The sequence below is a fragment of the Hemiscyllium ocellatum genome, chromosome 32 (assembly GCF_020745735.1).
Source record: "Hemiscyllium ocellatum isolate sHemOce1 chromosome 32, sHemOce1.pat.X.cur, whole genome shotgun sequence".
NCBI classification, from domain to species: domain Eukaryota; kingdom Metazoa; phylum Chordata; class Chondrichthyes; order Orectolobiformes; family Hemiscylliidae; genus Hemiscyllium; species Hemiscyllium ocellatum.
This window is the reverse complement of record NC_083432.1, coordinates 40071421-40094257: the sequence shown is the minus strand read 5'-3', so window position 1 is coordinate 40094257 and position 22837 is coordinate 40071421. Positions and strand designations below refer to the sequence as shown.

General features: G+C 39.1%; 1 protein-coding gene across 12 annotated transcripts in view; it reads right to left on the bottom strand.

Moving 5' to 3' along the window:
• Positions 1-22837, bottom strand: part of raraa (retinoic acid receptor, alpha a) — a 564031-nt gene that overhangs the window by 110461 nt on the left and 430733 nt on the right. The window contains exon 1 of one of the 12 annotated variants that reach the window (XM_060848787.1): positions 4005-4675. The exons of the other annotated variants lie outside the window; for them this stretch is intronic. Within the exon in view, the coding sequence (XP_060704770.1) occupies positions 4005-4161 (157 nt within the window). The 5' untranslated portion in view covers positions 4162-4675. Of the gene's footprint in view, positions 1-4004; positions 4676-22837 lie in introns of those variants that run through there. 12 annotated transcript variants of the gene reach the window in all.

Below are 22837 nucleotides of genomic sequence, written 5' to 3'. Positions count from 1 at the left end.
TGGGAATCTGGAACTTGGTGTCTGTAAAAGTAGCAGAGGCAGAAATATTTAGGAAGTATTTCGTTTTACATTTGCAATGCCAAGGCATACAAGACCATAGGCCAAGTACTGCAAATTGGGATTGGAATAGCTGGGTGGTGGTTGTTCACTGGTGCAGATTTGATGGGCTGAAGGACCTTTTTCTGTGCCACAGACCTATATGACTTTGCTATGAAGCCGTAACAGCCCTGTTTGACATGATCATGGATCGCATAAATAGGAAAGTTTGATGCCAGGACCATTTTACATTAGTGCTTTTTAGAAGGGCAATAGTGGGATTGAGTGAATTGATCCAAGTATTCTGAGGCTAGGGAAGGTGCTGCAAAATACAAACATAGATCCCAATCCTGATCACTATACAGTCAATTATGCCGCAAAATAGAATGCACAGTTCTTGTGTGAGGGCAAGTTTAGCTGTAATGTCATTGAGGTAAAGCAGCCACAAGCATTTACTGGTTAGATTTGCACATGAAGGTGAAGTATTGAACGACTGCTGGCCCTGTGGAAGAGTACACCAAGCAAAGAGTCAATGCCCCTGGGGGAGAAGAGAAAATTGGAAGGGGAGGGAATGATAACTGCTTGGTGCCTGTGTTTCATCACAGCAAGGCTGTAGGCCCCAACACCACATGCCTTTGTCAGCAGACAATACCAGGCAGGCCACCCTTAGAGCTTTTTGCATTCTGCTGCACACACAGGGAAAATTACACTGCATCTAGCCTCCCAGATTGAATCTACAAAATTTATCCCACATCAAAAACAAAAATAGAAACAAACCCTTCATAACCACAAAGCACAACACTGGCCACTTCTGAGCACCATGCCAGCTCTAACAAGCAATGGAACCAGAGGATAAAAAAATTAAATAAACAACTTTGCACAAATTACTGCAGAAAAATAGTAGAGCTTTGATTTAACATATCTTAGTACCTACTTTAAAAGATAAGTTTCCATTAGAAAAGTGCTTTGTTGTGTCTCTCAGATCTTATCATTCAAGAAAATACTCCAATCACAGTTCCACTTTTACAGAAGTAAACATAGTACTCAGCCTGTAACAGCAAGGAAGTGAGTTTTTCTGCTGTTTTTTGGTGCTGTTGGCTGAAAGAGGAAAGTGTTTAAGGTTACAGAGTGAACTGTGTGCTTTATTCAGGTAGTAGAATATAAAAGCGCGTAGGCATTCAGATCACTAAGTCTGTCCGGCATTCAATGAAGTCACGTTTGATCTGAAAATAAACTCTATTTACCTACCTTGGCTGGAGAATAGTCTAGCAATTTACAATTTAAAATCTTTAATCGAATTAGCAATCGCTACATTTTAATAGAACTCTACCACCTTTCATATGAAGGGATATTTCCTTACTCCTTGCCTAAATGGCTTGACTTTAAGTTTTAAGTCACATTACCTTTTCTCATACTTTGTCAATAACACAAATTTGACTCTATCTATCCTTTCAATTCTTTTTAAAATCCTACTTCAATAATATTACAACTTACGTTTCTATGTACCTGGAGAAATAGCCTGGCTCGAGTTATCACGCCTCATAACAACCCCTTTGTTCCCCAGTAGCATTTCAATTAATCTGCACTACACTGCAATCCTTTCAAGGTTATATATTCCAGGGTGTATTACCCAAAACTGCTCTCGAGATGTGACGGAATCAGGAATTCACATAGCTGTAGCAAAACTTCATCCTCTTTATATTCTAGCCCTCAATAGGATCCTTGATATCCAAAATCAGCAAATGGAATCTTGGATTAATGTCTTATCCAAAGGATGGCTCCTGTGAAGCACTAATTCTGGGCTGCGTGTTTAAGCTTGTCCCAGGATGAGTCTTGAACTCTCAACTGTCTGGTGCAGAGGCCAGTTTTACCAACTGAGCCGAGATGACACATTGACAATAACAAAAGTCTATAATTACATTGAGGCTTCTTTAAATATTACAAGAATTTTTTTAAGGTAATGGTAGCATTCCTGGAAATACTGTATGAGATACTGACTTGAAAACATCATAAATTTTTGTTTTGTTTCTTTTCTCAGATAAGCAGTGCCAAGTTGCATAAGAAAATATTATTAACAGCTCAATATGTAAAAGAAATCAATACTCTGGCCCCAAACACATTTGTACATGTCAACTTATGTTTGAAGACAATATTCTGAAATCTAAGTCCCTGTATGATGCTCTTCCCATCTTCAAGATTTTGTCAATATTTATCTCTATTATCACAATGCTTGCTATCTCCACTAATTCTTTTCTAACTCATGGCTAATGTCCAATGTGAATCAAAGTTTACTCAATTCTGATGATACAGAACAGATATGGGATGTTTTGCAACCTCCTATCAATGCAAGTCACTATTACTAACATACCAGCATTAACAATATTGTAAAATCCTGTTACAACTCTAATTTATTTTAACAAAGGATTCTAGGACAATGGTAGTTTCTCAGTACTGCTGGCTAGCTACAAAAAAGTATTGGACTACATTTTCAAATATCAAGTTGCTAATTCCAAATAAAGAACGATTGTTGGGAACTTCAGCTTTTTTTGTCATTTAGCATTTCTTGAATCATGAAAGAGTGCAAGCTTTCCATACTTAAGCTATTAAAATCTACTTCCTTCTGATGACAGCAGAAAGTGGATTTATGATACTGCTGTCAGGAATAAGGAAGCAGCATTTGGCAATATAAATCTAAGGAGTTGGCGTGCTGAGGTGGATCTGCCTAATCTGAAATACAGAGACAGTCATGGCAAAGGACAGCAGCTTCAAACATGCTTCACGTCATTTTAGTCATGAAACTCTTTTCGTGCAAGAGACCCAATGAGACTTTCGTGACGCGGCAATGTTTTCAGAAAGCAAGTAACAGATTTACACCGTGTTTTACAACAAGAGGGAAAGTTTTTCCAACAATGATAAAACAGAAACAGTGTCCCCCTTGGGAACATATTAAACTCAGGAGTGTTTATAGTTGTTAACTACAACACAGGAATATGAAACTAGAAAATAATAACGTGAAAAATGTACAGTTGCTGTGATGTCTACACAATTATGCCTTCAATTAAAACTTCAGCCATCACACCCTTCCGCCAAAATTTGGCCTACATTTACACTGCTACAACCTGGCATGAAGTACAAAGACAAAGACAATCTTAATTTTTTTTTGGTGTGCACTATATTCAAATCATCTGTGGACAAATTCAGGAAGCCATGATGAGGAGTATCAATGCTCACTGCTGTGGAAGAAATGTCAGAAATGATTAGCCTAATGACAGAAAAATCACATACTCGGGGGAAAATAATGCCAACTGCACCAGGTCACAAGCACCTTGAAGCAAGAAACATTACACTCTAATTAGCAACAAATTTTAGTCGTACAAATTTCCTGCAGACAAAAAAATCTTCAGAAACATGAGAACAAAGTTTATTGCTTTCGCTCTATTTATAGGAATTGAAATAGTGAATGTCAGGTTGGGGGTGGAGGGGAAGCAGTGGCCAGGGAAGGATAGCCACAAAGACTTTAATCCTCTTGTGGTACTTTGGTCTTATTAAAGAATTTGGGCCTTCTCAAAGCCCAAAACTACTGGCTTCTTGGGCTGGGTTTGAATATGCATGCTGACGATCTGAATATTCAGTTGGCTCTAACAACACACACCCTGATCAATCCTACTGAAATGAATTTCAGCAATAAAAGATTTGGCTTAGCATTAAGTCAATATTGTGGACTCTTCAATATTCAAATCTGCATTTTTTAAGAAAGAAACTAAACTTGTGCAGCTGGACTCTGTAATGCTGCAAGTGTAAAAAAAACTTATGTAATTCTTCATTCACCAAATTTTAAAATGTTTCAATAATTTAATTGCACAAATTGGAAGAGATCTGAATGAACAAAACACGTGCAGGAATTACTGTAAAAAAATTAAGTTCCTAGAAAAAGAACACTATGGACGAAGTGAATTCGTGGTACCTACACGGAGGGTTAGGTAGTCTTTGCCAGTCTTTGTGTCTGATCCCAATGAAGCAGGGTGGGCTCGATCCTTTTTCCTGGAGCATGCAGGAGGGACTCTGAGAGTAAAAATCCACCAGCTGTCCTGGATTTACTGTCAGTACATCCATGCAGTCAAACATTTCGAAACAGGACAGAAATCAAAATGCACCAAGAATGCTAAACAGTCCACACGGTGCTCTTATCTCTCTTTGCTGCTTTCAAGCATGGATCGGTAGCCTGCAAATTAGCATTAAGCTTCACAGAAACACCTCTGAGTCAAAAGGGGACAGGGTTGCCAGAATTAGAAACAGGGATCATGTTTGAGTTCTGCTTCTGTTGTTATGACTGGGACCCAGAATCATGGTCAGTCCCAGCTGCTGAAGTCGTGATCCTGTAATCAATCCAACTGTTCATTTACCATTTAAATATCTCGACACCACCAAATCCACAAAGGGAGGCGCAGCCCTGCATAGGCAGAATAACATCACCAGTTCCACTGCTTTGCCTGTTAGAAGAGCCTCAGAGCCTCAATGCAAGCTTCTGCAAATGCCTCTTCAAATGCTGGAATAGTCCTTGCAGATTAACACACACAAGTTTAAACAGTGTTCGCTCTCGTCTCCCCTTCTCTCCGATCCTGAGTAAGATATCTTGGTGTTCTCTGCTGGTCTCTCTCCTCCCTCCCTTTCTGTCACTGGGTTAAAAGGATTCATTTGCTTAATATATGCGCCTGAACTCTCCCTGAACCCTTTCCCTGGCAGCTAACCTTCAAATGACCCTTTACCATTCTGACATCACATTCAGCCCCTCTCAATCTCTCTCTTCTTTCTCTTTCAGTGCCGCAAATATTCCTGTCAATCAAACTAGACACAGAGACGAACTCCTGCAGCCAGCAACTAGGGGAGCACAGAAAACAAGGCCAATTTAAGAAGCGGATGGGATTTTACACTTTGAACAATCCATAAAAAGCAGTAAATCGCCTTTTTGATGGATCATTCATAAATTTCAAACAGCACTTTCTTTTTAAAAAAATCAAATTAACATTCGAGTAAGAAACGTATAACTGAGGCCTGACTGCTTTGTTAATGTCGGAACACAGATCAGCTAAAATTATGCAGTTATTGATATAATTTTATGAAATATTGATGGCTCTGAAAATGTGATTATAATCTATTCACCTTCCCATTTCAATATTTCTAGAGTCTTGCAGGAAAGTAGTTTGATATTCGCAAATAGTGTTTGGCAGTTACTTAAAGGATAGCAAATACTAAAGTTGCTTACTCCACTACTCTGGGATGTTGAGCTTGTCACAATATACAATGGTGATCAAGAATGAAATAACAGAATATAGGAATGGTTTTTTAAAATTGTCTAAGCTCAGTCATTTAGTTTTCCTGGAAAACAAACAACATTTATAGGAAAACTAGTGACCCGACAGTAGTTATGGTAAAAGTAGTGAGATTTTGAAAGATTAAGTCAAATCCGATGTTGAAGTTGAAATCACAATGACGATGTTGTATGAATACAAAGGTCCTTACATGGAACAAAAAATCCACATGCAAGAAGCCACTTTTGTCCATTGTGTTAGTGCCAGCCAAAAAAGAGCTATCCAGCCTGAACCCATTTTGCAGCCCTCAGTCCGCAGCCTTTTAGGTTGTGGCACTTCAATAGCTGATTGAAGAAGTTTTATTTCAAAAAAATGTATTAAGTATTTTTTGCCTCTAACACTGTTTCAGGTAGGGAGTTTCAGAGCCCCAACAATTTCTGGGTGAGATACTCGCTCAACTCTCCTCTAATCCTCCTAATAATTGCTTTGAATATCTAGTAGAACATAGGAAAAGGCATTTATCATTATATCTTTTGAAAAAAAGTGAAAATTCAAAATCAAAAGCCAAGTCCCAAAGTTCAGCAGGGATCAGTTAACCTAGAATGCAGTCGTCGGATGTGTAGTTGCCGTACTTTCAAGCTTCTACATGAAAATCTAACTTTAGATTATAAAAGCCGAAAGATTATGTGGGGAAGTAATAACTGAGGAACAGAGATTGGAAACAATAAAGTCAGTTTGTGGGATGAATTTCGATATTAATCCTGTCAGGATTCAGGCAGCAAATAAAGAACTTGCATTTACACGATGCCTTCTGCAACCTTAGAGCTTCTCAAAATGTTTTTACAGCCAATAAAATACTCGTATAGCCACTGTCGTATTGCAAATAATTTGCACACAGAAAGATGCCAAAGTCAAAATGAGTTGACCAGATAACTTGATTTGACACGGTGATGGTTGAAAGGTAATATTTGCTTGGATATCTTAGAGAACTCCCCTATTGCTCTTACATCCATCAAAGAGGACAGACATTGGTGTAACATTGCTTCTGAAAATAGCACTCTGATAATGTTGGACTTTCTCAGTACTGCCCTGAAGTGCTTAGCAAAATTGCATGATCAAACATACAGGGAAAGCCTTAATCCACAATTTTTGACAGAGGGAAGAGGGTTATTACAGAAGTATCACACAAGAAAGAAAGTGTGAGAAAGAAAGCTGATTGTGGAACGCGAGATTTGCTTCTCAGGAGTAAAATATGGAATTGTATAATTGAAACGTCCTGAATTAATTTTAAAAAAATGAATATACTGTATATTATGTAAAGGATTACATGTCTCATTATCAGCTGTGAGCTGGAACTCTGAAAGGAGAAGTTTTCATTTTTAGATTCCAGTGTCCAATTTTTAGGAGCTTTAAATGGGGATAGCAAGATGAGCAGTCTCCAATCATTATGTTCCAGCCATGATAGGAAGGGGAAAGCTTTGTGGACAAGTCCTTTTTCAGTTTGTCCTTTCTGTATTTACATATCATGAATAGCACTTGATGGCTTAATCTAACTTTCTGGGTTAAGTATTTTGCTTTGATATGAAAAGTAGACTCATACATCATCTTCACAAATCAAATAAACATAATATAAGATAGAGAGATTGCACACCTCCTGTACAATCGCTCTCAAGGTGTGGCAACAATTTGTATTAATAAGTTCCAAGTTGGGAGCGCGAAGTACCCTGGTATCATCACTAAAATGTTACACTGGAAAGAAATGGTGCTGTTACCAATGGTACTTAGCTTAGGCTTGATAAGTCTCCCAGTACTGATTTAGACCATAAGAAATAGAAACAGGAGTTGGTCAATTGGCCCCTCAACCTTGTTCCACCACTCAGTCAGATCAATCTCACATTCCTCATGTCCACTTTCCTGCCATTTCCCCATAACTCTTGATGCCTCTACTGATCAAGAATCTATCTATCCTCAGCCTTAAATAAACACAAGGACTCTGCCGTCACTGCTTTCTGAGGCAAAGGAGTTCCAAAGAATCCGAATTCTGAGAGAAGTGTCTCCTCATTTTAGTCTTAAATTTGCACCTCTATTTTGAGACTATGCACTCTGTCATAGACTCTCCCTTAAAGGGAAACATCCTCTCAGTATTTACCTTGTCAATTTTAAATGCTTCGATGAGATGCTGTCACTGTTGATGCTGCCATGACCAAGCTCTTCCCTGAAGGTAAGTAGAAGCAAAAACTGAAAAGAAAAGGAGTGGATGAGCCCCAGGTGCAGGAGCCTGGGTGCTGCCTACTCCACCGTTACCAGCTTGACAAATAAATTGTGGTTCCAGCACTGATTCCTTTTAAACCCTGCTGGTTACATGGCACCAACATGAAAAAGAACCTCTTATCCCCATGCTAACGTACGACCTCTAACATCATGGGCTCTTATAACTTAATCTTTTGTGAGGGACCTTGTCAAATGTCTTCTGGAAGTCCAAATACAACAATTTTTTAAAAAAACTTTCTCTCTTAGTTGTGAAAAACTACCACTCAGAACCCAAATGTGCCCCAAAAGGCAAAGGAAGAAAACCAGATAGGGATGGGCTCGACAATTTGTATGGATTCTAATGGCTGGCTGTGCAGCAGTGCTGATAAAAGTTCTCCACCCTTTGCTTGATTCCACTCATAATTTATATGACAGCTAGTCTTCAGCTCTGCAATGTAAGCAAGACATTATTGTTTCCTAAGGTGATGGTGAGATCCACGCCAAGAGATGATTCCTTGTGGTATTACTGCAAAGAAAGACGATTATTCACTTTGGTGGCAAAATGAACTGGTAGTAGACAATCACTGTGGTTGTGATTAGTTTGCTTCGAGTCCATACAAATAATAATTGGGGCACTTGGATTGGTATTTTATACAATCTCCCCTCAATATCAGGGAAAGTCTAATGATGAAGTTAGATTTATGACTGTTAATGTTGCAGTGTTGCCTCGAGTGCTCATAACTCAACATAACATAATATTCAGAATTCTACCAGGGATGCTCCATGTGGATGAGAAATGATGTTTAAAAGTTATTGTGCAAGAAACAAACAGAAAGTGTTCCTAATATTAAGATAAGCACTGTAAGAGGAATCAAGCTAAGGAACTAATCACTGATTTACAGAGCTTATGCAGTGAAGGACACAAATCCCCCTCTGATATCAGAGGGATTGTCATGTTCACTGCTGGGAAGACCGATTGCTATGTTTTTCTGTTCAAAAAAGATGCTCGTCAGGCTGAAGCTGTGACTTTAAAATTACCATTTGAACAGGATCAGTGGGGTTCCTTCTGCATTTGCAAGTTGTTTTGGGGAGGGGGGGTGCAGGGGAGAAAAGCTCCCACTGTTTGTCACAGTTCCATCTGAAGCAGTGTGAATGGGAGGCCTGTGATGGGTAACCGCCCTTTAGCTCTGTTACATATCTCAGAGTAGAATGCCCAGATAAAAAGAAAGCACAACCCCCTTTGGAGATTTTGCTGTGGAATTCTGGATCAGAGTTTGTCGTTTAAACAAAACAAGCAGTAAGATTAAAAAGTAAAATGGGACAAAAAGCCTCAATATTATATTTTATTTTATGTACTATACCCTCACTAACCTGACTAAAATGTACTTGCTGTGGGTGCAGTAACAAAGCAGTAACATGTAACAAAGAAAAATTAAGTCAGGCAGGAGCTACCTTATTCAAAAATATAATTTTGAAGCAAATAAAGTTTTGGTTTTCACCTAAATCCAACAAATATGGTAGAAATTATGAGGCCAGTGGATTCCTATTCAGAACAATGATATATCTCAAGTGACCTTGATATGATAATACTCAACTAACCTTTGCCAGAGAGGTAAAGCTGCAGTGTGATTATATATCTGATCCAAGTACAGTGAGACATCGCCAAGTGTTGGGCAAATGTGAGGAATCGTTGGTGGGGGTGGGAGAGGGGAAAGAGAGTTACTTTGTGGGGAGGCACTGTCAAAATAACATCCAGGAAGAAAGTGTTTGCAGCTGAATATGCCAAGAAGAAATACCAAAATAGGATGTATACAGAGATCAAATTTGATGCTGAGAGAGATCAAACAGATTAGAATGGTGATTCCTTTCAGTTCTATAGCGGTAGCCAGAAACTCCATTGTTACACAGTGACTGAAGTAATTCCTTCAAACTCCCATTCAGATTATTTTATCACCCCTCAGTATACTTGAGGCATAAAACATTCCTGAACCATAGCTTTTTGAACCCTGTTTAAAAACAAAAGATTTTGCTTTAAAATTTAATGACCCAATCACTTTTCTGTGAGCTCTCCTGCTCCCAGGTTAAATCAGGTTCACATGGACTGGCAATCAAATGCAATCATCAAAATAGAATGATAAAACTTTATTTTCAATAATGACAGCAGCATTGTGGGACTCTGTACTATACAGATTCAGTTTCATCTATCTCTTCCAGACCCAACAGCCCTCTAATTCTGCATACCCAGTTTAATGTCTTCATTGTTGATGCAAATGTCTTCAGTTGCCTAGACCTCATGCTCTTAGAGTCAAAGAGTCAGAGATGTACAGCATGGAAACAGACCCTTCGGTCCAACCCACCCAGGCCAACCAGCTATCCCAACCCAATCTAGTCCCACCCAGCCCATATCCGTCCAAATCCTTCCTATTCATAAACCCATCCAAATGCCCCTTAAATGTTGCCATTGTACCAGTCTCCACCACATCCTCTGGCAGCTCATTCCATACACATACCACCCTGTGTGGAAAAAGAGGCTTCGTGGGCTCTTTTATATCTTTCCCCTCTCACCCTAAACCTATGCCCTCTAGTTCTGGACTCCTCGACCCCTGGGAAAAGACTTTACCTATTTACTCTATCCATGCCCCTCAATTTTGTAAACCTCTATAAGATCACCCCTCAGCCTCCAACGCTCCAGGGAAAGCAGTCTCAGCCCAATCAGCCTCTCTCTGTCGCTCAAATCCTCCAACCCTGGCAACATTCTTGTAAATCTTTTCTGAACCCTTTCAACTTTCACAACATCTTTCCGATAGGAAGGAGACCAAAATTGCATGCAATAGATACTCTCTCTCCACCTCGCTTGCTTTCTTTGATCCTAAACACCTACTTTTTGATGAAGCTTTCAGTCATTTGACCCAATTCTCCTTACGTGGCTCAAGTTTCAATATGCTCCACTGAGGAACCTTGGGATATTTAATTATGTTTAAAGCTTCATATAAAATGTTACTGTTCTTTCAGTATTACATATATGGCATAGTCCTATGTGAGTAACTTAAAACCAGATTACTGATTTTAATAGTATTATCAAAATTGGCAGCAAACTAGGAATATATGAACAGCCACAATTTATGCGCCTCACCCAATATGAGGGCTCTCACATTTCTTTTTCTGTTCACAAAGATGCCCCTGTCAGTGATATTAACAAAGATAGATCTGCCATGAGGGCTAGAGGTGACTAGATAAAGTCATGGTCATTATACATCGGGAGGTTTTAACAGCACAGCTTAGAACCAATTTCTGGAGAGTGTTATTTGTTAGTATTAACACAGGCTGAACAAGGCTATTGGTAGGACAGGTTTACCAACCCAAGATGTAGTTTCTTAATGTATCCACAACAGAGTAAAAACTGAACGAGAGGTACAGGAAGGAGGAAGTGCATGAAAAGGCAATTAAATGCACTTTAAAGATGATTAAATTTAAAAAGGATAATTATAGTACATATATCACAAATTTCTTGAGAGATCAATATCTGAACAACTAAGTGCCAACAGTGGCACAGTTGATAGCAGACTCGCCTTGAATCAAAATCCTGGGCTCAAGTCCCTCTCCAAGACAGAGGCACAAACAATTGAGACAAACTCCACTGCAGTAGAATTGTTGGAGATGCTATTTTTCAGAAGAGATGTTCAATTAAGGCCCCATCTCTCTCATTTAGATAGATGCAGAAATAGCAATACTGGATCTAGATTCTATCAACTGGCTCTTTGAGCTTAGTCTGTCATTCACTCGGATCATGGTAATTCAGTTGTGGTCTCAACCTATTTCCTGTCTGCTTCCTATAGTTTTTGACTTCTTTGTTTATCAAATATCTATCTCATTCTTCCCTAAATAAATTCAAAGACAGTAGCCTTTGCAACTTTCTGGGGAAAGAAATAAGTCTAATTTCTGTCCCACTAACCCACTCATCTCAGCAAAGAGTAAAGTGAACCTTCTCTGACTTAGAGTCACAGAGATGTACAGCACAGAAATAGACCCTTCAGTCCAACTCATCCATAGACATGTGTCTGTTGTCAAATAAGGAGATTAAAACATTGCACAGTGTACCAGATACGGTCTCACCAAAGGCCACCGTGATTGCAGTAAATCTTCCCTACATTTGTACTCCATTACCCTTTCAATAAACACCAACATTCTCTTTCCTTTCTTAATATCTTGCTATACCTGCATTCTAACCTTTTGTAATCTATGTACCAATATAACCAGATTTCTTTCTTCCTTAGACTTCTGCAATCTCTCTCCATTTAAATGGCATGCTGCTCATATTTGAAGAGCAAGGGAGTTACCCTGTGTCCTGAACAATATTTATTCTTCAATCAACACTTCAAAAAGCAGATCCTCTGGTCATCATCACAGTGTTGTTTGTGTAAGTTTACTGAGCAAAAGTAAACTCCTACATTTCCCCCATTACTACATTTCAAAAAAGTACATAATTGGCAACCAGTGGTCATGAGAAGTGCCATGTAAATGCAATATTTTTTCAGTATTTGACTTCCACTTATCTTTCAATTATCAAATTATCAGCTCCACCATACAATTTTCCTATTAAACTTGTGAAGAGGCTGACACAATATCTAACTTGCTAAAATAAAAATACCACAAGAATGAATTTTATAAAGATCTAAAGCAGCTGGATTGTTGAGCATACTTCAACCATCTTGGTAAAAAAATCTGTAATGGCTGCTCCCTGCCTCACAAATGCTCAAAAATGCATGCCAATGAATTGTGCTACTGTACAGCGTGAGATATCACCAATGGGGCCATTTTACTGTTCATCAGCAAGATTAGGAAAGCTTCAAAATTGTGTGTTATCAAAACCCACAGGAAAGTGAGTAATCCTTCAGGGCATCATTACAGACATAATATGATTGGCAGAATTACCCCACTCCGCAATTACTCAGCAGCTTCACTCAGTTTCCCAGACAACTGTAGGTTCAGTATCAAGCGTGATCAGGTCACTGCATGTTTGGCACTGAGCTTGACCTAAGATTGTAACATAGACTTCCACGTTAGCAGTGTAGCAAAAGTGAGAGTGAATAACCTGAAATTTTCACCAATATTTTTAATATTAAAAGAAATCAAACATATACAAGTTAAATCTAATACTTTCACACAAACATTGTTCCAAATATAACATGTATGTGCACATATAATATATTCAACAAAATAAAACATTTCAAGGCATTTAATAGGAATGTTACCAAACAAAAAATTACATCCAGCCACATAAACAATTATTTGGGCCAATGATCAAAGGCTTGGTGAAAGAGGTAGATTTTAAGGGTTTTTTAAAGGAGAAGAGGGAGGAGCAGAGAGAGACAGAAAGGTTTAGGGAGAGGATATCACAGCTTAGAGACCACCAATAGTGGAAAGATAAAAATGAGGATATTCAATCTGCCAGAATTTCTATTGGATAAACAAATTAAAATGCAAAATTTAAGCTTTAGTTAGTGGTTACTGATTAAATACTTCAGACGGTGAATTCCACTTATCTGAAACCTTTCTAACAACCCCCACATGCCCCCCCCTCTTCAATTACTCATAAAAGGTCCACCACAAGGGACAGTGCAGTGACAACAATGAACAGCGGCCATTAATCATACAAAGAAAGAACGAAAAAGCTAAACTAGTTTACCATTCATCATTGGGATCAACAAAGGCGGAACTTTTATCCACAAACAAATCCCAGATTTTTCCAAAAAATGGCAAAAAGAGAAAATAATACAATTGGAAGGGGAAAAGATTGAAAGTCTTTGCTGGACCAATGGATTTTAAATCTTTCTTTTAACTTGAAATGCCCTGAATAATATTTAACTTGATTCTCTGTTCCACTGCTCTCTCATCAATCTACCTATCACCCTTCCCTTTTATGTATTTCATACTATAGAAATGCGCTATTCAATCAGTGCTGCAATCAAATATTTAGGCTTTTGTGCTTCTCTCTATCTGTGCCCTTTGGTTCAAAGGATCTCATTAATCCAACTCATCTTGAACTATACGAAGGAGTTTCAGGAGAAATATTCAATGCATCTAGAACCTACTAATGACAAAAGGATGAAAACCAGTGGCCTTCTTGACATTGCTCAAGGTGGAGGAGAAATGGGGGCCAACTAAAACAGGCTTGGAAGCTGAATGTTACCACAGGGCTTACATTGCAAACTGGTACAAGTACATTGCCACCAGCTAGTTCAGATGTGTAGCTCAAATGTCGCCCTTAAAACTTAGCTAGATATAATCAATAATTATACCAGCATTAATGTTCAACAATACAAGTAGAAATAACTATGAAAATTTTGCATGCATCTACCAATACACTTAAATGACATCTACTGAAAGGGAGGAATGATATGCTATGTCACGATTATAATACTTTTTGAAAGTCATTGTTCTCATACTAGTTTTCACACACGTTAAAAAAAACTAAACGACGAGCTTGTTTATTTTCAGTGTTGATTAAAAGGGTAGATGTTAACCAGAAAACGGGGAGACCTCTGTGCTCTGCTTCGAATAGTACCACGAGATCTTTACTGTCCATTTGAGATGGCAGGCTCAGCTTTGGTTTAACACCTCATTCGAAAAGCACCTTGAACAACACTCCCTCAGTACAGTGTTGAAGTGAATCTTGGATTATATAATCATAATCGCTGGGGCTCAATTCTATGGCCTAATTGATAAACAAAAATGATACTGCTTTGCCACTCCACAGTGAAAAAACTGCAGAGGGACCATAGAGGTAACTCAGCCAACAAGACAGCGCCAACAAATAAATTGAAACTAAAATAATTCTAATGAGATTTTCACTTTTCTGCCTTGTCAATGCAAATCTTAGAATCATAAAATATGACCAAAGGACTCAGTGCTGTCTCTTTCAAAGAGTAATCTTGGTCTATGTATTTTCCCACATCTCTGCATTTTTTACTCCAAGTATTTATCCAGTTTCCTTTTGAAAGCTATCAGTGAACCTGTTCTCACTGCCTGAAGATTGCATTCTAAATCCTAACCACTCGTTGTAGAGTTTGCTCTCATAGCGCCTCTGGCTCCTTTTGCCAAAATGCACCTCAGGTTATTGATAACTTAGTCACTGGAATCAGTTTCTCTACTTAGCTTGTCTAAGCCATTCATGATCTTAAACACCTTAAATGAGACAGAAGGGGCAATAGTAATACAATTGTTACCATACAGCTGCGCATCCAGCCTAACCTTAGAAACCAAGTTTCCTATTTGATTAACTACACTGTAATAACAGCAGTTGCAACATACAGATGCCCTTTTCAACCTCCACATAATTTCTGACTGAGCTGCAGAAAAGCTAATGCAGTATTTACCAAATCACTTTCTATTAGCATAACCTCATTAGGTGCTGAGCTGATCCCTCTTTGTGAATTCCTTGAATAGGGTTCACATGACTGAGACAAGTGAGAAATAATTGAATAAGCTTTAAATAGTCCCAATCACTCCTAATTATTTCACTAACTCTCCCAGTCCAGCCTTCTAACCTGCTGTCAGCTGTGTAACATCTATTTAACATCCTCAATAGTAGCTTTCATTTACCAGTGATTCTCTGCAATGTGACTGAAAATTGAATTACATTGTTCAGGCGAAGGCATATCTGTGCACAGCAATACTCAACAGTGTTTTATACTCCTGCAGATTCATCATCAGAGATAACAAGTCATGTCATGCACACTAACCACAATCTTCTTTTTAAACAAGATCAGTTGCCTGAATTCAATGTTTATAGGAACTGCCATTGCCTCAGCATGTCTTAATTGTGTAGATTTTGATATTTGGAACAGATACCTTGGAATGGGATAACAGACTGTAACACAATCTAGGAGTTCAGATGACTTAAACCATATATGTGAAATTTTAGTGATTTATAAATTGCACCTAAAAATCTATATAACCTCTCAGTAACCCCTTGTTTCACAATGTAATGTTTTACATTTCTATTTAATTTCAAAATTTTGAGCACATCATTAGTAGTGAATACACAGATTTCTGCATTACACTGTGCAAGTTACTAATATGGAACAAGATTAAATCCCTTTATGAATGGACAGAATAACATCATCAGCTACACTCAGGGGCTATTTTTGTGTTTACAACACAGGAACTGAAGCTTTGTGATGAACATTTTGGTGACTTAGCACTGACGGATGCTCAGGCAAAGGTCTACTGCAATAAGACTGATGCAGGTGTGTGTGTGTGTGTGTGTGTGTGTGTGTGTGTGTGTGTGTGTGTGTGGAGAGGGAGAGAATATATGCATGCGTACACATGCACCCAAGTGTGAGAGATAGAACCTTTAATGTATTAAAGCATCGCGAGGACAAAAATTTGAGACTAATCCATTTAAGGTGAGATAAGGACCAAAAGCTTGGCCAAACAGGTAGGTTTTAAAGAATGCGAAAAGAAAAAAAAGCAGCAATATAATTTTGAAATGGAATTATCGAGCTTAGGATCTCAAGTAGAGAGTACAACATGGGAATCTGGCTAGGAATGCATTGGAATAGTCAAGACTTGTGTTAGCAAAGGAATGCCCACTCAGGTGGGCATACAAGATTCCAAAGTACTATTCTGAAAGGAGCAAGTTCCCCTCTTGGTGTTTTAGTCGACATTTATCTCCTTAACAACTGAAACACATTATCAAATCATATATTTGGTCGCTTGTGCAAACTTGCTGTATGCAGGTCAACTGCCGAGTTTTCCACATTATTATATTATACAGTGCTTTGAAAGACTTTCAAATTATGAAAGGTACTACAATTGTGTACTCTGCAACCACCTGATGAAGGAGCAGCGCTCCAAAAGCTAGTGCTTCTAATTAAACCTGTAGGACTGTACGTGGTGTTGTGCGATTTTTAACTACAAATGGACACATTCTTATACACTTTAGGATAATTACCACTGAGCACCAGTTGTAATTTTTTTACTTAGTGGGTTTGCTAGACTAGGGATATTATTTGTTATTTAACCTATTCCTGGTGCCCCAGAAGCTTAAAAACATGTTCAGATCACCTGCCAGTCGCAATATAACTATACAGGGGTAAACTAGGTTGGGTGCTATTGAGTGTTTGACCCCTGTCTTATTCACTTACCGCTCAACACTGATAAGTCTGATCAGTTACTATAGCAACAGAAATGTACCAGGCCTCCAAAGACTACTTTCTATATTAGTAAGAGTACTGAAAACTGAATAAAAGAAACAAGATTTACAGTGCTTTCACGATGACAGGGGAGCAGCAATTCAATTTACAACTGACCAAGTCTGCTATTATCATTTTGGCTTGGTAATGTCCCACCAAGCTCAATGGGGCCAATATAAAGCCTAAGTTGTTGCTGCCTTGATGATTATTCCCTACAAAACCTTCAAAGGCCTTCTACAATATTAACATGACACATATTAAAGCATCCTGCTGCATATTGTAAAAACATGCCAAAAACATGAAATCCCTATCTGTGACAAGTAGATGCCTTCAAATCACCTTTTGGGCCAACTAAACTTCTTGGCAGTGGTGGGAATACAAGACAAAGGAGATAATAAAGGAAGACCCACTTAGTACAAAGAAAATTAATGTTGAAACCTCGCAATGTTTTCCTGGTGACAGCTTGTTCAAATTGAACTATACAGAAGATTTAACACTCTCTCATCAGACTAAAATTCTGTTTCAAAACCAGCTAGTTTTTTTTATTATTTGTTCATCGGATATGGGCAGTACTGACCTGCCCAGTACTTTTTGCCCAAACTCTAATTGCCCAGAAGGTAGCCAGGAGTCAACCACATTGTTAGGGGTCGAGAGTCACGTGTAGGCCAGACTAAGTAAGGATGGCATTTCCTTTCTTAAAAGGACATTAGTGAACCAGATAGGGTTTCAAACAATCGGCAATGGTTTCGTGGTCATCATTAGAATCTTAATTCCAGATTTTTACTGAATCCAAACTTCACCATCTGCCATGGTGAGAATCGGACCAGTGTCACCAGAACATTACCTGCGTCTCTGGATTAATTGTTTACAGATAATGAATCGATACCTTCCCCAACACGAGTGCATTAAATGTAAACATTTGCAGTGTGCCAGACACATTCTAGTCTGTCTTAGAATTTGACATGTGTGTTTAGTTAATTATGCAACAGCATCCTAGACATTACAAATGCTGATGGGAAACAATCAATGGAGAGGCTGGGGGGGAGAGGGGGGATGACCGAACATTTACTGTAGAAGGAGGCTGATAATCAGTGTATGTTCAAACCAATGCCAGCTTTAGATCATGTTCATTTGTATTCCACCCCGAGTCCCTCAACTGATTTCTCCCCACTCTCTTGAATGGAAGCCACTACAGGGAGGATCTTGTTTGGCTGGAAGCAAAGATATTTTCACAACTGAGAATATCTGACCAAATCTGCAAAGTACCTATTCATGCCATTCATTCCACAGACATTTATCACATGTTCATTATATGAGAGTCCAGGTAAAGTTAAACAGTACAGAAACAGACCCTTCTTTCCAACCAGTCCTTGCCGAACATAGTCCCAAACTAAATTCGTCCTACCTGCCTGCTCCTTGCCCATATGCCTCCAAACCTTTCCTATTCATATATCTTCCAAATATCTTTTAAATGTTGTAATTTAACCCACCCACCAGTTTCTCAGGAAGTTTATTCCAACGCAAACCAACCTGTCTATAAAATAATTTGCTTCGTGACTTTCTCTCCTCTCACCTCAAAACCTTGGCCCCTCCTCCTTGGGAAAAAGAAAACTAGCATTAACTCTATCTACACCCCTCATTATTTTATAAATGTCTATCAGATCGCCGCTCAACCTCCTACACTCCAGTGAAAAAAGTCCCAGCCTTTCTTTAAAACTCAAACCTTCCAAAAATCCGCAAAATCCAGGTAAACCTCTTCTGAACTCGCTCCAGCTTGATAATATCTTTCCCATAATTAGACAACCAGAACTGCACACAGTATTCCATAAGAGGTCTCACCAAAGTCCTCTACAATCTCAACATGACTTCCCAATTCTTATACTGAAATGACTGAGCAATGAAGGTAAATGTGCTAAACGTCTTTTTAACCACCCTGTTTATATGTGATGCAAACTTCAAAGAATTAATTACCTGCGTTGCTCTGTTCTATAACACTATTCAAGGCCATTTCATTAAACGTATAAGGCCTTTCCTTATTTGTTGCACCAAAATGCAAGATCATGAGCAACCTGTTTACTTGTAACAGGTTTCACATCTTTTTTACATTTGTTCAAGGGCTATGGACAAGGCTGGTCAGGGCCAGTATTTATTGCCCATTGCTAAGTTGCCTCAAGGACGTGGTGACAAGCAGCCTTCTTGAACTGCTACAGTCTTTCGCATGAGGTACACCCTTAGTGCTGTTAGGGAGAAGCTCCAGGATTTTGACCCAACGACTTTAAAAAAAGGCAATACAATTCCAATAAGCACAGCATTAGGCTTGGGGGAGAACTTGAGGCAGTAGTGCTGCCATACACCTGCTGTCCTTGTCCTTCAGGCAGTAGAGTTTGCAGCTTTGGAAGGTATTATCAAAGGAGCCTAGACTACAGGGTGTATTGAAGGTATATCACACACTGTCACTATGCATTGGGGGTGAAGGGAGTGAATGTTCAAGGTGGTGGATGGTACCAATAATGCAGGCTGATTTTTCCTGGACAGTATTGAGTTTCTTGAGCATTGCTGAGGCTGCGCCCATTCAGACAAGTGGAGAGTATTCCATTACAGTCTTGACTTGTGTCTTGGGATGATGGACAGGCTTGGGGAAGTTAGAAGGTTATTCACCTAAGCCTGAAGATTATCTGAGTTGAAACCTTTTCAACTTCTGGCATTTCCCAGGAAGGTGGGAATTTGTGAACAAACTGGCCTCTCCCCCACCCTCGAGCAATCATCCCTGTTCCAGGAATGCTGAAGTCAAGTGCACTGCCTGAAACTAGCCATGACATGCAGTTGTAAAAATAAATACAAAATTGCTTCGAAGTTTCTTGACCAATTGCAAAAACTGAAAAGCTCTAGTGCTTAAAATGGATGCTGTATTATCAAAATGCGATCAAAATACTTCATTAGCTTTCTTAAAAGGGGGTGGCTTACCATGGTTGTTTTTCTGTCTTTCTGATTCACTTTAAACAGCTCAAAAGGTTTAAAAGGAAAGCAGTATCCAATGTGCAATAAATATTTCATTGACCTCGATGGAATATACAGACCCCCTGCCTATGCAACCACCTCAATTTTATTCTGAAGCATTGAAGGTCATTCATATAATAAGATATAAATATCCACACAGACACAAGCTGACCCCTCTTTTTATCCCCAAATTGCCAGCAATATTAAGGTCAGATAAACTTATCATCAACCCCTCAGCTGGTCTGACAATTTCTTTGTGGGGTGGAGGGGGGGAATATCCTTCCATGCAGCTCCACGAGATTCTTATGCAAGATTGCTCATTTGTTCCTGTGAAGAATGGGGAATTTCTTATTGCGTGATGGAGCAGCGAGTGCAGGCATCCAGCCTCGCTAATGACTGCCTTCAATAAGCCTGACAAGTCTCATTACATCAATTACTGAATTCATCTACTGCCTGCGGCACCGAATGTTTGATTTTATTTCAACATTATCTCAGTTCCAGAAACAGAAAAGATGACTGCAATACTGAATCAGAGAATGAAGGCACCAGGAAGAAGAAAGGGTCACCCGTCACTTTGTGTTAGGCAAACGGGGTTCATTCTTTTCCACTACCCGGCTCTGTCTGAACATTTAAAATATTAGATTCAGTGAGGATTACAGCATCAGGATGACTGGAGTATTTCTTTCATTTTGAACAATGCTGTGTTTTAAGATCTAAAAACCCTATTCCCTGAACAATCGGTTGACTGTTTTCTGACTTTTCACTTATTAAGATATAATTTTCCTGATGCATTTGTCTCATTTGCATGTTATGGTGTGATGTTGCATTTATTTTTCCCCTTGAGCACAAATACTCCAACACTGCACCAGTGTGGAGAGTAGGCAGACAGCTGCAACTATATTTCAATGAATGCCACTCTGCAGTTATTTATAAGAAGAGCTTGGGTGTAATCGTGAGGGCTTACCTGTACACTTACTTTTTTTCGACACCATGTACAATGGTTCATTTACAGCGCTCTTGCTTTACTGGATTTTATCATGATACTTTTGGTACGTGAATGGAATGAGCTGCCAGAGGAAGTGGTGGAGGCTGGTACAACTGCAACATTTAAAAGGTATTTGGATGGTTATATGAATAGGAAAGGTTTGGAGGGATATGGGCTGGGTGCTAGCAAGTGGGACTAGATTAGGTTAGGATATCTGGTCGGCACGGTCGAGTTGGAGCAAAGGGTCTGTTTCTGTGCTGTACCTCTCTATGACTTACTTGAGGAGTCTGACTTTTGTCCATCATCGATATTTGGCTCGAGGTGTTGTGTTCCTTAGACATGCTGTGCTTCAATTTAGAGATTCAAAATGCTATCTAGGATTTTACATGCTACATCTAGTTTCCTAACATCAGAGTTTCCTGCAGGCTTCAATCATTTGTACTTGGAATGCAGATAATGATGAGAGAACGGTGCAGTCTGCTGCACTTGTCCAATGGAAAAGTAGCCACAGACTCATGCACTGTTACACATTTGAAATACACAGTGAAACAAAACTCTTGAGAAATGCAGGAATAAACACTGCAGCTGAGATTTAGAGAGTTCCATTGGAATCAAACTTTTCCAAGCCTTGCAGCATTAAACCCATAAGTACATGTGCAGAGAATAGAGAGGACAGCAAATGTCCAAACATACGTACCATCAGCCATCACCAACTCCCATGGTTCTTCCAAGCACTTGAGGAGGAAGGGATTCATTGTGTTATTTTCAGCAAGCTCCTTCCCGGAATAATGATCCTTTTATTACTGTTTGTCTCCGAAGACAGTGAAAGCGGATCAGTGAACACTTGAAATAAAACAAAGAACTGCACATGCCAGAGTTCTGAACCAAAAACAGAAATTGCTGGTGAACAGAAATCAGCAGAACAGGTCAGATAAGAGCCACTGGACTCAAAAAATACTAAGTCTCCCCACATATGCTGCCAGACCTACTGAGTTTCGCTAGGAATTTCTGTTTTTGTGTCAATAAATATTTTTAAGACAGAGTTTCTTGTTAGACAAGAAAATGAGAGATTATTAGGGTAAATGGGAATGTAGAATTTGAAACACAAACAGATAAGCCATGATCTAAATGAATGTGAGAGAATGATGAGGAGGTGCCAGTGGTGGACTGGGGTTGACTAGCGACCTGATGAAGGAGCAGTGCTCCGAAAGCTAGTACTTCCAAATAAACCTGTTGGATTATAACCTGGTGTTGTGTGATTTTTTTTAACAATGTCAGAGAAGGCTTGAGTGGCCAAGTGACCAACTTCTGTTCATGTTTGTACGTTCATTTGAGCGTAGAGTTCCTTTGCATGTCCCAGATTTTAGCCAAGCTACCAGTTTGCACAAGTAACAGCCAAGCTGATGGAGGGGACAGTTTAGTTAAGCAAAGGAACATTGCCAGATTTCTACTCTAATTACTATTGAAATATTCATGGATACAGTGTGAGGGCAGAGGATTGGACTCAGCTAACAGCAGGTAAATAACCTATAATACTTACAGCGATTACCCACTCATGAATAATCATCACAAGTTCCCCTGCAAGCCACTCACTATCCAGATATCGAATTATATTGTCATTCCTTCAGTGTCACTGAGTCAAAATCCTGGAACTCCCTCCCTAGTGCCATTGTAGGTGTACTTACACCAAATAGACAGTAACAGTTCAAGAAGGCATCTCACCACCACCTTCTCAAAAACAACTAGTGATTGACAATAAATGTTGGCCGAGGCAAATTCGCACACATCCGCGAATGGATAAAAAAGATCACAAAAGTAAAATACCACAGATGCTGAAAATCTGAAATGTAAACAGAAAATCCTGAAAATATCCAGATATTCAGGTCAATGAACCTTCACCATCTGGTTCTGATGAAGGGTCACTGATGTGATAAGCAAACTTAGTTTTACTCCCGACAGTTAATTCCTAACCTCCTGTACACTTCCAGCATTTTCTGTTTTTATTTTAAGAATAGTGTTTGTGGCTGGAAGATTTCAGCACACAGTAAACTACACCCCAGCAA